At 42.8% G+C, this 13,467-nt stretch overlaps 1 protein-coding gene across 1 annotated transcript in view; it reads right to left on the reverse strand.

Moving 5' to 3' along the window:
* The window catches only part of cacna1c (calcium channel, voltage-dependent, L type, alpha 1C subunit), a 1,337,968-nt gene that overhangs the window by 315,790 nt on the left and 1,008,711 nt on the right, over positions 1–13,467 (reverse strand). Inside the window, exons 26-27 of the mRNA XM_078568241.1 lie at positions 6,239–6,385; positions 4,378–4,579 (exon numbers count right to left, since the gene is read on the reverse strand). Coding sequence (XP_078424367.1) covers positions 4,378–4,579; positions 6,239–6,385 — 349 coding nt within the window. The remainder of the gene's footprint in view (positions 1–4,377; positions 4,580–6,238; positions 6,386–13,467) is intronic.

The raw sequence follows: 13,467 nt of genomic DNA on the forward strand, positions 1-13,467 counted from the left end.
TGTGACTGACCAGTTCCATTGACATGCGCACTCTCCAGTGATGCTGGTTCTCGGTCATCTGCAGGAATGAAAGGTGGCATCTATAGACCCTGGGTCTAGGTAGGCGCCAATCAGCAATGACTCTCTGTGGCTCTTCAGCGGCGTGTGCGGGAGCCCCGACCACCCCTTCTTTCTGAGGGTGCTGCTCCTTCTTCTGCACAGCCAGGTGCCTCAGTCGCTCTCTTCTCAGTCGCCTTTGCTCTCTGTAAGCCATGAGGCATACAGCTAGGTCAGCAGGGTCCATGATCCTGATGAACTCCTCCTACAGGATGAAAGAGAGGACCTCTCGGGTTAGCATGGGTGTACTGAGAACCTGTCTTGGTTAAGTCTGAAGGCTCCTTAAAGGTTTCCGGAGAGCGCTGGCCACCTCTTAGGTGGCCAGAGATTAGTGTGCTGCATGGCTGCCTGAAGCCCCACTCATCTCCGCCCCACTCCACTTGGATGAATGGCGGACCATTGGACTGCATGCTGTGCTCCCAGCTCAGGTGCAGGCATTCTCCTAACCTGTACTGCAAGGCTGCACTGTTAACCTGAATTATGGGGGGACTGGTCCAAACCTGGATGATGACATTGCAAGGGGCTGTGAGCATCTCCACCAGTGGCTGCTCCACGGCCAGCTTTAGCAAGGAGATTGTACAACGTGCCCAGTGTTCCAACTGTTCTGCAGTCCACTAAAATGCTCATTAGTTTGCGGTCTGTGCCTAAGGGGCGAAAAGCTCTGGAGCATTTGGTGACACTTTGATGTCTCTGCGTTGCTCGAGTGGGCAGAGAAGCTGGAGGCTCGACTCCAATCATATCAATGTGGCTGCACCTGAACTGTCTCAGCTGCCGAGGAATGGTCACTTTATACAAAGTTTCCCTAATGCGTGGCTGCTTCCCTCGCACGCTCCTGCAGCCCACCCCGCATATGCTCATGCGCTATCTTCAACCATAGGGAAGCCCTTGCCCCCTCCCACCCCTCCCAAGCATACCTCAGCAGTAAGGCAGCCCTTGACTTCCCCCAGTGCACCTCAATCGCAGGGCAGCCTTTGTCAACTCCACCCCCATGCACCTCATCTGCAGGGCAGCCCTTCACCTGCAATGCGCCTCAATCTTGAAGTCCAACAGCCGACCCGGGCGAGCGCTCCACAATGTTATTGTGTACTCACCTCTGAGTTCCCTTCAATATGCAGCCTGCCAAGTGTACGCCTTTTATCTGCTGTTGTGAAACACGTCGGTGTGCAATCACGCAGACGATCCAGTGGGGGTGGGAAACAATTTTGGTGGGCTGGGCATATAATGATATGCAGATATATTACAATGAGGTTCCTGATGTCCAATGGTGGGAAACGTGGCCCGCCATCAGCGGGCGAAGCAGACAATTGCAAACTGGTTTCACGGCATGAAACCAATTTTTGGCCTTCTCACCATATTGTCCGCTGATGCCACCAAACATGCACAATGCCAGCGGGCACAGTCGATTCCACCCTGTGCTTTTCTTCAATAGGAGCCTCGAAACCTGCATGAATGAGGTCCATAGCAGGTGGCCTCTCTCAGTTTGCAAGGCATTTTATCCAAATCCCCAACTCCTCCCTCCCTGCCACTTTCCCCCACCTGCTTCTTCTGCTCAAGTGCCAATGCCCCTTTGGGACTCTGGTGGCATGCCCTACAGCTCTAGCACCTTATCCCCCAGTCCCATCTTCATTTGTTGCTGCTTCCTGGCATGGCACATAACTGCTGGATAAAGCCAATACTGTGCTCCCGCTTGCTTGCTGCTTCCTTTTAGTGAGGCTGTAAAGCCCCCTGGTTCCCTGCGCCATTTGCAAAATTGAAAAACCCCATAAAATTGCTTACATTTGACCAATTAATTGCCTAAATTACCTTCCCATCTCATTCATGTGTGATATCCTCACATCATGTCAGCTGCCATCGGGAAAATGCAGAAACAACCTGAAGATGTTGGGCTTCTGGTCCGATATCTTCCACTACCGCTTTCAAGCCATTCCTAATGGGCCTGTAAAATTCTGGCCCTTCATTTCATCAAATTCTAAGTGTGGCCTTACAAAGGTTTTATATTAGTTTGGCAAAATCACATATTAATTCTTTTTGGGAGGTAGCACAAAATTGGCTGTATCTTAATGGCTGCCTCTTATACATCCACCTGACAGTCACTTTAATTGACATCAATGTAGATGAATAGATGGCAACTTGTACAATAGGTGACCAATATGTTACTGCCCAAGACAAATTTACATCCCAACTTCTGTGCCTTTGTTTGCATTTTTTATGATCTTGTTAACTTGCATTGTTAGTTTTAATGATTTGTCAATGTACATTTCTAGATCCATTTGCTCCTCTACTCCATTTAGATTGTTAGGGCAGAATTTTCTGCCTGTTGGGTGGGCGGGGAGCCAATCCCTGCCGGAGAAGCGGGCCCTGCCACCATTTTATGTGGGTGGACCACTTAAGGCCCGCCCAGCGTGATGTCCGGCAGGAAGCGCTATGCACTCCCTATGCGAGCATGGGGGGATTCCCCAAAAGCGAGAGTGCGCTCTTTCGCGCATGCGCACAAAAGAGCGCACATCTCCCTGAGGCTAAGTGCTGCCTCAGGGAGATTGCTTACACTTGTAAAAACATTAAAAATAGAAAAAAAATCCTAAACATGTCCCCCTCATGTGACATGTTAATAAATTACACGAAAACTTTATTAAACTGTTTAAATCTCTACATGAAATCTCATCCCGCTGGTGGATGAGGCTTCATGTTTTTTCAGAAGCTCGCCGGGGCTCCTGGCCTGCCCGCCAACCTTAAGGTTGGAGAGGCAGGTCCTTTAATTGTTTCAATGATCCTGTCAATGGCCTCATTTGGCCATTGACAGGTTGGCGGGCGCACAGCTGATTTGGCTGTGGCCCTGCCTTCCTGAAAATTTAAATGGGGCGGGATGACGTTGGGGGTTCCCCTCGACGTCATCCTGCGTCATTTTACATGTCGGCGAGTGGGCCCCGCCCCCTGCTCGCCGATGGCAAAATTCTGCTCTTACCGTATTTTCCAAAAAGTATGTGGCTCCTTATTTCTCCTATCAAGTTGCAGGGCCACACACTTATCTATACTGAAATTAATTTAATATTTACATGCCCATCATGTCTGTGCTGATTTTTGCTAGAACAGTCCAAAAGTAATCCCACTGCCTGTGCTGTCCCCACCAATATAGGACAATGTTGGTTAGTTAAAGGCAATTGGTGGGACAGGGTGAGTTTAGTTAGTGGCCAAATTACTGTGAGTCATCCAGTTGTCACTTGTAGCAATCTCACTTTTATGTTTCAGATGTTCCAGTAAAGGATCATCACTATCTATCATCCAGATCAGATACTATGGGAAGAATTTTACATTCGGTGTGCGGCACGCACCTGACATGCCCAAGCGTAATATGATGCGCGATGGCATCGGGCGTGCATCCCGATGTCATCGTGCACGCACGCGATATTTTATTCAGCGGGCGCGCACGGGAGTTGGCTGCATGTCTGCCGATAATTGAAAGGCCTATTAAGGCCATTAACAAGCTAATTAAAATCAAATTAACACTGCCTGTCCAATCTTACGGTTGGTGGGCAGGCGAAAAGGCCAAGCGGCCTTTACATTTTTTAGGAAACCTCATCCACGAGTGGGATGAGGTTTCCTAAAGCAAATGAACATTAACTAACAACTTTATTTTTGAATTAAAAACATATCCCAGCTCATACATGAGGGAACATGTTTTTTTAAATTTTTACTGTCTTTATTAATTTTTTAAAGAAATGCTTCAATCTTCCTGAGACAGCTCTGTCCCTCAGGGAGATTGAAGCGCTCTTTCGTGTGCATGTACGAACTGTGCGCCAGGCTCTCTCTCCCTCCTCCCCCCGTCTGCACAGGTAGTGCTGAGTGCTGCTACTTGGAACCCACGCAGGGTGGGCTTTAATCGGCCTGCCCACGTGAAATCGCTGAGCGGAGCTGATCGCGGGTGGAGGTCGGCTTCCCGACCGCCCCCACCCACTCCTGCCGAGCCCGCCCGACGAGGGAAAAATTCTGGTCTATAATTTCAGATCAGTGAATTGCGCCTAACCTGTTCTTTTGCTGATTTGGAGTGCTTGATATTACAGAAACCACCACCTACCACTGATGCCAATTTGCATGAAAAACACATTTACCTGAAATAACTAAACAGTGGTAACAAAATATTATTTATCAGTTTATGTCACACATCAGTAACTGACAAACGATCTTTTTATTAATATATTTCTTTAAGTGTAATTGTTCACATTATTCATTTCAGAAGGTATAAATAATACTAGCTCCTATTTATCCGTTAAATTTTTTATTCACCTGATTTTTGTCCAGTTCACAGTTTTTGTATTCCTGTTCCCCCTGTTCCTGAAATGTGACAATGACGAAACCTACAAAAATATTCATCATGAAGAAGGCAATAACGATGATGTAGATGATGAAGAAGATGGATATCTCCACTCTGTAGTTGTAAATTGGACCAGCATCCTCTGTATGAGAATCAATGGCTCGATAAAGTAGCCTGTATGCATAAGGCAGGAGAAATGTATATATAATTTAAACTGAAACAAAATAATTTTCTTGTTTGTATTCATTATATTTCTTCTAATGTTTTTGGGTTCCTCCCCTTTCATGTAATTGCATCTACAGCTTGTTTTTACCAGGAAGTCAGCAATTGTAGGATGTAGATATCTTCTTTAGGGCTTTCAGCTTTTCCTACCTTCACCTAAGCACTCCACTAGAAACTTGAAGCTCAGCTTGAAGTCACTCAGTAGTGACTTAGAAAGATCAGATTAATGGATATTGTTCTTTAGTTGAAAGATGAATGTTGCACCATTCACAATTTTAGATTGGTGTTGGGTCTATTCCATTAAACGGGCAATATCCACTAGGTTATAATTGTAAAATACATGGAGTTTTCCCGAGATTTTGAAAATTTTGTTTTTTACATAGGTGAATGGCATGAAATGTTGAAGAAGGAAAAAATATAATTTGTGCATTGTACCATGAAGTAGCCCAACACTGTATCACATCTTTGAGACAAATTCTTGACCTCGATAGGATAAAGCCAGCCACTTCCCCACATGGAGGGATGAAAGAAAATCAGTCATTACTTCATAGCTTGTTCAAGAGATGCAGTGATAGAAACCTGGTAACAGTTTGCCCTCTCATACTGGGCAAAGTGTAACCATAAAATAAGTTAAAAGAAAAATATTTTACTTGAATTATAATACAATTGCATAAATATTGATGAAATTACCTGTCACTGCTAGATAATATTCTGTTAATTCTTCCCCATCTAGCTTAAGAAACTAATATTTCAAATATTCGGAAGGTACTGGTTAGACATTGTGTTTTGCAAAGTTAAAAAAACTAAATTTTATACTGACATATGACTTATTTAATTTTCAAACAATACTACTCTTTACTGGATGAGACAGTAATGCTAGAACCAAAAATCTATAGTCCTTCTGACATGGTCTTACCGCAACTCCAGCAAGTGTGCACCAAAAGGGCCATTTAGTCCAGAATTTGGATACACTGGGTCATGGCCTTATATTGGGAATTCTACAAGTCCAGCCAAATGGTGGAGCCTCTATCAATAACAAAAGGGGAAAATCCAGGACTTATGATGTAGCTAGGTTCTTCACTGGTGGCCGGTTCAACAGGAACCCCAAAGAAAAAGGTTAAAACTTAAAATTTTAAAAGAAGTTTATCCATATTACAATTGGGGCTGATGGGGTCACTTTGAGTTTCTTTCATGAGAGGGTCCACAGCACATTCCTTGCATTCATCAATGGAAAGTAAAATTGGAAGGAATACATAAAGGACCCCTAATCTGACACTATCAGTTGCCCACCGCCCTAGTTATGTTAAAATTAATTGCTTAATCTTAGACTGTATAGATTTTACTGGCAACTGTATTACAAAGATTGATTTTTCACTCATCATACTTCTGAAGCGCCTTGGGATGTTTTATACATTAAAGGTTCTATATTAGTGAAATTGTTGTTGAATATGCATCATGCTTATCAGATGTACATCATTTATTTTGCTGTTTATGATTCATGATAAATGCCATTTCTCTAGCAGATGCTATAAAGATTAAATAGCAACTACTTGGGGTAAGCTGTTGCTAGATATTGAATATCATAACACATGTTGACACTGTTGTACTTACTGTGGCCATCCCTCAAAGGTTGAGACAGTAAAAAGAGCCATCATAGCAGAGGGGACATCATCAAAGTTGAATTCACTATTCTCCCATTTTCGTTTACTTATCGTCGGCTGAGTTACATCCCCATCTTTGTACAAAATATATTGGCCTCTATTAATAGAAAATAAAGATAGTTATACATTTACAAAACTTATATCTTACTTCCCAAGGTGCATTAATATTTTTCATTTTTCCCTCAGGATTTTAGCTACACTCTTCTGTACTGCATCCTACAATAAGTAAGAGAGCAGACATTCATTCTGTGCTCAGGCTGCTTCTGAGCTCAGTCTTTCGGAGGTACACAAGAGCAGCCTTGGGTAACATGATATATTATTTTTTTCCCTACCTGTGGGCAGGAACAGCTGTAAGAAAGCCTCCAGTTGCTGCTTCTTCCCAAAACAGCATAAGTGAGATCAAGATATTTAAAGACATTCCTAAATTCTTTTGACAAGGTCCCACATGGCAGACTGGTTAAAAAAATAAAGCCCATGGGATCCAGGGGAATGTAGCAAGCTGGATACAAAATTGGCTCAATGGCAGGGAACAAAGGGTAATTGTTGACAGGTGTTTTTACGACTGCAAGGCTGTTTCCAGTGGGATTCTGCAGGGCTCAGCACTAGGTCCCCTGCTTTTTGTGTTATATATTAACGATTTGGATGAAAATGTATGGAGCATGATCAAGAAGTTTGCAGATGACACAAAAATTGGCCACGTGGTTGATAGCGAGGATGATAGCTGTAGACTGCAAGAAGATATTAATGGACTGGTCAGGTGGGCAGTAAAGTGGCAAAAGGAATTTGAATTTGAAACCAAAGAAGCGTGAGGTGATGCTTTTGGGGAGGTCAAAGAAATGTACAATTAATGGGAGAATACTGAGAGGTGTAGAGGAAGTGAGGGACCTTGGAGTGAATGTCCACAGATCCCAAAGGTAGCAGGATAGGTCAATAAGGTGGTTAAGAAGACATATGGAATCCTTTCCTTTATTAGTCAAGATATAGAATAAAAGAGCAGAGAGGTTATGCTGGAACTGTATAAATCATTAGTTAGGCTACAAATTGAGTACTGTGTGTAGTTCTGGTCACCTCATTACAGAAACGATGTAATTACACTAGAGAGGGTACAGAAGAGATTTGTGAGGATGGTGCCAGTACTGGAAAAATGCAGCTATGAGGAAAGATTGGATAGGCTGGGTTTGTTCTTGAAAGAGAGGAGGCTGATGGGAGATTTGATTGAGATATATAAAATTGTGAGAGACCTGGAAAGAGTGGATGGGAAGGGCCTATATACATTAGCAGAGAGGTCTGTGGTTAGGAAGCATAGATTTAAAGTGATTGGTAGAAAGATTAGAGGGGAGATGAGGAAAAGTTTTTTCATCCAGAGGGCAATAAGGGTCTGGGACTCACTGCCTAAACGGTAGTAGAGGAAGAAGCCCTCAAAGTATTTAAAAGGTGGGTGTATAGACACCTCAAATGTTGTAACCTACAGGGCTATGGACCAAATGCTGGAAAATGGGATTAGGCTGGGTGGCTCATAAGAGGCCACCTACCATGCGTAAACTTTCTATGATTCTATAAATTTTACAGATGAAATAACTTGTATGGAAATATAGAGAGGGAATAAAGGAAAACTGGTATATTTTAAGCATTTTTTAAAGAAATGCATAACTTAAAATTGGCTTACATAGGTTATTCAATGAGGAAAAAGAATATAAGGAAGTAATTCAACTCCAGAGTCAGAAAACAGAACCTGTGTGACCTTTTTAATATCACCCCAGGAATTACATAATAGCCTTCACACAGGTATGGCCTGGGACGTAACACACCACTGTAAATTCATCTGTAGAACTTCAGATTGATTCTTTCATTTTCAAGGTATGCTGCGTCAGTTACTTAGCATCCGTCTGTCTCGGGAGACGATGGATTGCGCTCAGGGTGTATGTGCGGCATCAAGAAGCCCTAGCAAAACTGGAGTCAATGGGAATCAGGGGGAAAACTCTCCACAAATTGGAGTCATACCTAGCACAAAGGGAAATGGTTGTGGTTGTTGGAGGTCAGTCATTTCAGCTCTAGGACATCACTGCAGGAGTTTCTCAGGGTAGTGTCCTAGGCCCAACCATCTTCAGCTGATTCATCAATGACCTTCCTTCCATCATAAGGTCAGAAGTGGGGATGTTCGCTGATGATTGCACAATGTTCAGCACCATTCGTGACTCCTCAGATACTGAAGCAGTCTATGTCCAAATGCAGCAAGACCTGGACAATATCCAGGCTTGAGCTGACAAGTGGTAGTAACATTTGCGCCACACAATTGCCAGGCAATGACCATCTCCAACGAAAGAGCATCTAACCATCACCCCTTGATGTTCAATGGCATTGCCATTGCTGAATCCTTCACTATCAACGTCCTGGGGTTTACCATTGACCAGAAACTGAACTGGTCTAGCCATATAAATACTGTGGCTACAAGAACAGGTCAGAGGCTAGGAATCCTGTGATGAGTAACTCACCTCCTGACTCCTCAGAGCCTGTCCACCATCTACAAGGCACAATTCAGGAGTGTGATGCAATACTCCCCACTTGCCTGGATGAGTGCAGCTTCCACAGCACTCAAGAAGCTTGACACTGCCCAGGACAAAGCAGCCCGCTTGATTGGCACCACATCCACAGGCATTCACTCCCTCCACCACTGATACACAGTAGCAGCAGTGTGTACCATCTACAAGATGCACTGCAGTAATTCACCAAGGCTCCTTCGACAGCACCTTCCAAACCCATGACCACTACCATCTTGAAGGACAAGGGCAGCAGATAGATGGGAACATCACCACCTGGAAATTCCCCTCCAAGCCACTCACCATCCTGACTTGGAAATAAATTGCCACTCCTTCACTGTCACTGGGTCAAAATCCTGGAACTCCCTCCCTAACAGCACTGTGGGTGCACCTACACCACATGGACTGCAGCGATGGTGTCATAAATAGTGAGGAGGAAAGCCTTAGATTACAGGACGATATACACTCACAACATTTAAGAAGTATTTAGATGAGCACTTGAAATGCCATAGTATACAGCGCTACAGGCCAAGTGCTCGAAAATGGGATTAGAATAGATAGGTGCTTGATGACCAGCATGGACATGATGGGCCAAAGGGCCTGTTTCTGTGCTGTATAACTCTATGACTCTAAGGCAGCTCACCACCACCTTCTCAGGGGCAATTAGGGATTGGCAGTAAATGCCGGCCCAGCCAGCAAAGCCCACATCCCATGAATGAATTAAAAAAACCTTCTGTACTGAACATAGTCTGTTGTGGCTGTAGAGGCTGATTTGTGAGTGGAAATCCCTCCCGCAGCTGGCACAGATGAATAGTATTGGTCCAAGGTCAACTGATGTTTCTTCTTTCCGGTGGATTCTCTTATCTGCCATCTGGTCATTTCATTTATCCATGCCCATCCTGATTGTTTGTCTCCAGGCATTTTGGTCAGCAGTGAGGACTTCCCATGCATCGGCTCTGACTCTGGTCACCTTGAAGTCTCACTTGTAGGACCTGTTGGTCTCATGCCAATCGCAAGTTCACCATAGAGCATGTCTTTAGGGATGCGCCATCATCCAATTGGCTCAAATGGCCCAGACAATGGGGTTGCCGCTGATTGAAGAGGCAAACGTGTTGGGGAAACCTGCACACTGGTGCACTTCCATATTCAGCACTCTGTCGTGCCAGGAGTTGCCCAATATTCATCTGAGACAATGAAGGTGGAAGCTGTTCAGCTGCTTTTCATGGCTTGCATAAGTTGTCCATGTCTCGCTACTGTAAAGCAGGGCACTGAGAAGGCAAGCCTGGTGCACAGAAATCTTTGCATTTTAGGTTAGTTCGCTGGTAGTCCACACCCAACTTCTTAATTTTGAGATGACAGCTGTAGCTTTGGCGATTCTGGTGCTGATTTTGGCATCAAGGGACAGTGCTGGTAATTGTTGATCCAAGGCATGTGAAGCTGTCCACGACCTCCAGAGTGAGGTTGCCAATGTTGGTGGAAGGTGGAGTCTCTACATGCTGGTCCATTACTTTGGTCTTCTTAAGCTGATTGTCAGTCCAAACTCCTTGCAGGCCCGGGAGAACTGATCTACAAGCTGTTGCAAATAACTGTCAGTATGGGAATGCCAATACAGTGCCATCAGCAATCAGCATCCCATGAACTGGGACATTACGCGCTTCGGTCTTGGCATGCAGTCTTGTGGACGCCCTCATTTGAGTCACCGAAAGCATACATTAGAAGCATGGAGAAAAATATGTGAAAGAGAGTTGATGCCAGGATGCAGCCCTTCCCGCTGCTGATCTTGAAAGCCTCCAGTGATGCTCTATTGTAACTGATGAAACTGTGTTAGTTCTCATAGAAAGTAGAAATGATGCCCAGGAGTATGGGTGGGCAGCCTTTTTTCCGCAGCACTTTAAAGAGTTCTCCCTGCTGATAAGGCTGAAGGCCTTGGTGAGGTCTACCAAGGCAATGTACTGCACTGTTTGCGGCATAGATTTTGTAAATATACCTGGCTTTAATTTAAATGTTTAGAGAAAAGGGGATCTTCCCCCATGCTTTATAAACATGAACATTTCTACCTGCTGGGAGAAAATTGAACATCAGAGTATGCACAGAATTCTCTCATGGAAAGAACTGTTAAAAAGTCAGTCAACCGGGGATGACAATCAGGCCAGTGGATGGAATACTTTAAAAACACTACGATAATTAACATTAGTGTTGCTCCAGTTTCAGTCAATGGTGAGGTACAAAGATGAAATAATTCTGTTTCACATTCTGACCCCTTTTGGCATATCAGCCAAAAATAGGAGAAATTCATTCCCGCACAGATACATGTCCCAGGCAGAATTAACCCTAATGCACCAGCAAACAGGCACGAAGGGGTTTTTCAAAATTATTTTTGAGTATGATTGTGTATTCTGATCTGTCAAATCTTTCCCATTTCTTTACTTTTACGCTTAATGCATGTTCAACTTAGTTAATCAGTACTGTTTAAATAACAGTAAACAGCAGCAATCTGGTTCAGTTCACTAAAGATGCGTGATTTATAGTTGACTAATGGACAGTGATGAAATTCACTACACGACAGACAACATGACCTTGTTCTATTTTCAGATTTTTCCTGTTAGCATTAGCAATGCATTCCAGTAAATTATCCAAATATTGTTTAAGTTGCAATGCTTTCAATTTGTCTCTGCCTCTATCTTTGACATACTCCAATTAAATCCCATTTTAAAAATAGATTCTTTAGCATTTAATAGTTTTGCTAAATTGACAATGGCAAGGCCTTTAATATCCCAGTCTACACCACCACCACCACCTTGCTACTTCTGGACACACAAAATTATTCTAGCATATGGCTCATCCATTTGAGGCCTCTCGCGGGATTATCTTGGGATTCCTTTGCAGACTCCTTATGTCTTCTTAACAACTTACTCTCCTACCTATCTTTGTGTTATCAGCAAATTTAGCAATCATACATTCAGTACCTTCATCCAAGTCATTGATATAGATTATAAAGCTGAGATGCCAGCATTAATGCCTGTGGCATTCCACTAGTTCCAAAAATGACCTGTTTATCTTTACACTCTGCTTCTTGTTGGCTAACCAACCTTCTATCCATGCTAATATGTAACCCCCTACACCATGAGCTCTTATTTTGTGTAGTAACCTTTGAGGTGGCACCTTATAAAGTGCCTTTTGAAAATCCAAGTACACCACATCTATAGGTTTCCGACTGTTCACGTTGCTTGTTACTTCCTCAAAGAACTCAAATAAATGGGTGTCCTGGTACATGAATCGTTGAAGTTAGTATGCAGGTACAGCAAGTGATTAGAAAGGCAAATGGAATGTTGCTGTTTATTGCAAGGGGAATGGAATTTAAAGAAAGGGAAGTTTTGCTACAATTGTCTGCCACTACATCTTTTCTGTTCTATACTTTAACCCAATTTCCCTGATCACTTTAGTCAGTTCTATCTTACCCTTGTAATTGCCTTTATTTAAGTTTAAAACACTAGTCTTAGACCCTCTACTTCTCACCCTCAAACTGAATGTGAAATTCAATCATGTTATGATCTTTGCTACCTAGGGGCTCCTTTCCTGTGAGATAATTAATTAATCCTGTCTCATTGTACATTACCAGGTCTAGAATAGCCTTCTCTCTAGATGGCTCTGGAACGTGCTGCTCTAAAAAATTGCCCTGAATACATTCTATGAACCCATCTTCCAAGCTACCTTTGCCAATGTGATTTGTCCAATCTATATGTAGATTAAAATCACCCATGATTATCGCAGTACTTTTCTTAAAAACCCCCATTATTCCTTCCTGTATACTCTGTATAATTACTGTTAGGGGAGCTATAAACTACTTCCACAAGTGAGTTCTTACCTTTGCTATTTATTATCTCTATCCAAACTAATTCTACATCTTGATCTTTAGAACTAGGGTCATCTCTCACTATTGTAGATATAAAATAAGTAGCTAAATAGTTGGTAGGCCTACTCATGTACTGTACTATGATATATGGATAGATGTATTGGATCTTCAATTAGCTCTAATAATGTATTGATGCAAATGTGAAAATAGTAATTAATATTATTGTTTACAGTTTGATCTTGTTAATCCAACAACTGACAACATTTTCAAATGGGCTGAGATATGACAAGTGATATTTTGCAATTGAAATGTTTCAAGTGATTTGTGCCAGTTGAATCTCTTTTACTTAACGGAACAATTAGAGATAGGAATAAAGTTTACAGTTCTATGAACTGGTCCTAAAGTGGTGCATGAGCAGCATGTTAATGACATATATTTAGTACAGCTATAATCAAACTTATACTAACAAAGCTTACTACAGTGAGTATTGAAATCTGGTGGCTAATAGCAGGACTCTTCTCCAAACTACATTAGATTTGCCTAGGTTATAATGCCCATCATCATTTCATATAAAAAATATTTTTCATGGCACTGTCCAAACCTGATCCCTTTCATAACACTCTCAGTCATAAAATGTCAGAATTCCACAGAGTATGATGAAGTGGCTTTACTGGAGGCAAAAGCATGAAGCAGCACACCATATTTATTTCAATTTCAATTCATAAATTTCATTATGCAAACCTCAGCTTTCACGTCGAAAGCAATCACTTCACAAACTCTAAAATCTAG

The sequence above is a fragment of the Cetorhinus maximus genome, chromosome 22 (assembly GCF_964194155.1).
Source record: "Cetorhinus maximus chromosome 22, sCetMax3.hap1.1, whole genome shotgun sequence".
Classification (NCBI taxonomy): Eukaryota; Metazoa; Chordata; class Chondrichthyes; order Lamniformes; family Cetorhinidae; genus Cetorhinus; species Cetorhinus maximus.